General features: G+C 48.9%; 1 protein-coding gene across 1 annotated transcript; it reads right to left on the bottom strand.

Annotated features, from left to right (window-relative positions):
* Nucleotides 1-1,572: 1,572 nt before the first annotated feature.
* Nucleotides 1,573-3,088, bottom strand: LOC123437711 (chitinase 8-like). Its single transcript, XM_045115728.1, has 3 exons — nt 2,735-3,088; nt 2,490-2,601; nt 1,573-2,182 (listed from the first exon to the last, which is right to left on the bottom strand). Exons 1-3 carry the CDS (start codon nt 3,018-3,020, stop codon nt 1,810-1,812), a joined length of 771 nt encoding a protein of 256 aa, XP_044971663.1. The 5' UTR covers nt 3,021-3,088; the 3' UTR covers nt 1,573-1,809.

Here is a 3,088-nt window from a genome sequence, read left to right as displayed (position 1 = left end):
CCGCCAGACCTGGGCGGTACTACCGCTAGGCAGACTCAAAGCCACGGTAGTAGGAATACTACTACTGATCCTAGCACCACTGGAAAAGTATTCGCAAAAAGTCCGACGAAGTACAACCGCTCAGAGAGGGAGGTACTACCGTCCCTAAGAGGTACTACCGCTCGACTGGAGCGGTACTACTGCTCAGCTAGCGGTACTACCGCTCATCTGGAGCGGTACTACCGCTAGCGAGCGGTACTACCGCTCAGCTTGAGCGGTACTACCGCTGGACCCTTTGCAAATGCAAGGATAGACCAAGCAGGTGCTCCATTGCCGCAAAGAGAAGGTGGTGGAAAGAAAATGAGCGCGTGTGTGAGTTGATTCCACCCAAACCTTTCCGACGCGGACCCCCTCTTAATAGTATGACTTTCCTACTACTCAACACTACCAAAGAGAACCGTAGGAAACATCGTCCTCCAACAACACCGAGGGGCGACGAAACATCTTGTGCCATGTGAAGTATTATATGAAATGCTCAATGCACACGATTAGTCTGCAGAGGTGTTGTCATCAATCACCAAAACTACTTAGAACAAAATATGCCCTAACAAAGTCTTGACAGAACAGGAAGCAATTTTATCAATGTAAGAATGAAGAAATGAAAACATTGAGGACATAGAACCAGATTGCTCGCCGAAGACACAAGATTTGTCTTACCAATTCCAACTGCCGTGACAGTTGTACGTCTGGTTGGAGCCCCGTGGAACTGAAACCAGAAGACACCAAGTCTTCACTGTATTCTCCTTAAACTCAAGTCACTTAAATCCGGCCAATCACTCGTGGTAAGTCTTCAGTCATAGACTTGGTCACCCGGCAATTCAAAATGGGTCTTGGATACTCTAGACCATGACACCTAACCGTCTTGAAGATACATAGTCTTCAAAGGTAGCATGTGTCAGTTGCACAAATGACAACTTATTTAGTGATGCTCAATCACTTTGAAACACTTGGTTTGTGGGTTTTTCCTCACTTTGGATTCTCTCAAAGTTGTCAAAGGAAGGGTTGCTCTAGATGACACTTGTTGATCTCTCTCTCTCTCGGAGCAGCCAACCAACTAATGGTTGTGGGAGGGGGCCTATTTATAGCGAGGGCAATCCAACATGATAAGACATAAATGCCCCTACGGGCATGACGATTGTTGTCAGGAAAAGGATCCAGTTGACAGCTGGCACTAAGCACAACAACGAACGGAATTTGAACTCTCAAATTCGTCGGAACTCTCAAATTTCTCATGGTAGGTAAATCACGCTAATGAAATCCTAATTCATTAGTCAGACTAAAAAAATTCGCGTCGAGAAGAACTTTTTTATTGTCCTATCATTTTTATTTTTCTTTGCTACTGAGACATTTTTTTAGATGTTTATACTTAAACAAATTATATGATTATGTGTATCATGGTGATGCGGACACCGGCTATCCTCTTATCGGAAAAAGAGAATGGCTTGATCGAAGTAGTAAATATGTTACATCCTTTGTGTCATGTTTATCTTTTAATCTTTAAATCATGCAATGGTTTGGACATGCAACAACAGCTATCACAACGGCCTCCCTGTTATACATTCGCCTTGTGTACAACAAAACAAAACAGTTGATACAGCATGATTTTATTGAACACTTTACATAATCTGTTACGACGACTCTCGTATTACCACACGACACCATCAACTAGATGAAATGTTGAATTCCTTATTCCACGATGGCATATGTACGGTATTGCCATTTATTCGTAACACGTGCATACACTGTGATGGGCGTCAGACGTGGATACTTCTAGCTAGCGAAGTTCCGTTGGGTGTAGCAGTCGAGGTTGCCCCCGGTGGCCGTGCCGAGCATGCCGCAGTAGCGCGTGTAGTAGCCGATGCGATCGACGTTGGCGTCGTTCCGGCCCATGCCGCACTCGAGCCCGCCGTTGATGATATTGGTGATTACACCGTAGCCTGGAACCCGACCGGCAGCGGTGTCGGCGGCCGTCGGCGTCCAGCGGCGTAGGGCGACGTTGTGGCTCGACGGCTTGTTGCCCTGCGCCGTCATCCAGAACCACATCGCCGTCCTGAAGGACACCACCGCGTCCGTGGACACCAGATCCGGGTTGCTCACAAGGTCCTTCCCGATCGCTCTCCCGGCGAGATCGTAGTTGGACCGCCTGGTCAATCACACGAGGAAGAGTTATAGGTTCATCAGAACAATCTCATCGCCGAAGCCTGGTAGTATTTATATTGTTATTAATAACTGTATATTGCACGCGAAAGCGAAAGCTTATTTGGATCAGGTCGGGATTAGCGCGGCTAGCTAGAATGTCAACTACACTGCTGTACTTTTCAAGTAGATTTTTTCTACCGATTATTTCAGTCTGTGATATCAGTGTTGACCAATATACTTGTTTTTCATGTGGAAGATGCTTTAGAGATTGTCATGTAGCCATATAGGCCATAACATGGGATTTTGCTTACCCTGTCAATTGGATGGGTCCCCGTCCATAGTAGGGTGGAGACGTGGCCTTGCTTATCTCTTCCTTGAAGCAGTAGCCCCATTGGAACTGGTCGGCGGCGCCTCTCGTCCCTCCTACACGTCGACACGGCATGCACAAGCACGTACACGATTCAATCAAGCCCTTCATATCCGAATCAAAAGTTCCACGAATTCTGTTGAAAGCAACAATCGAAAACAAGTAATTAACACTCTCTGACTGACGTACCGGTGGTCTCGTGGGAGGTCTGGCCGAAGAAGGCGGCGAGCTCGCGCTTGATGTCATCGGCGCTGCCGGTGGTGCCGAAGCCCGGAAAGGTGTTGGCTGCGGCGATGAAGGCGTCGTACGTGTAGAACCCCCTGGCCGGGCACAGCGAGTTGTCGCGGTTGGGCAGCATGCTCGCGTACACCGACCGCGTGATGACCGAGCCCACGCCCTGCGCCGCGGCGCCGCCCACCGCCACGGCGAGCAGGAGCGCGGCGGCGCACACCGCGAGGGCAGCAGGCCTCGCCATGCTAACTCACCTTCAGCTAGTCGGCTCGTGAAATGTAGTATAGCGCAAGGAGAGCTATGCAAGACGCC

Source organism: Hordeum vulgare, chromosome 1H (assembly GCF_904849725.1).
Source record: "Hordeum vulgare subsp. vulgare chromosome 1H, MorexV3_pseudomolecules_assembly, whole genome shotgun sequence".
In the NCBI taxonomy this organism is placed as follows: domain Eukaryota; kingdom Viridiplantae; phylum Streptophyta; class Magnoliopsida; order Poales; family Poaceae; genus Hordeum; species Hordeum vulgare.
Note: the sequence above shows the minus strand (reverse complement) of the source record. Positions and strands in the feature narration are given on the sequence as shown.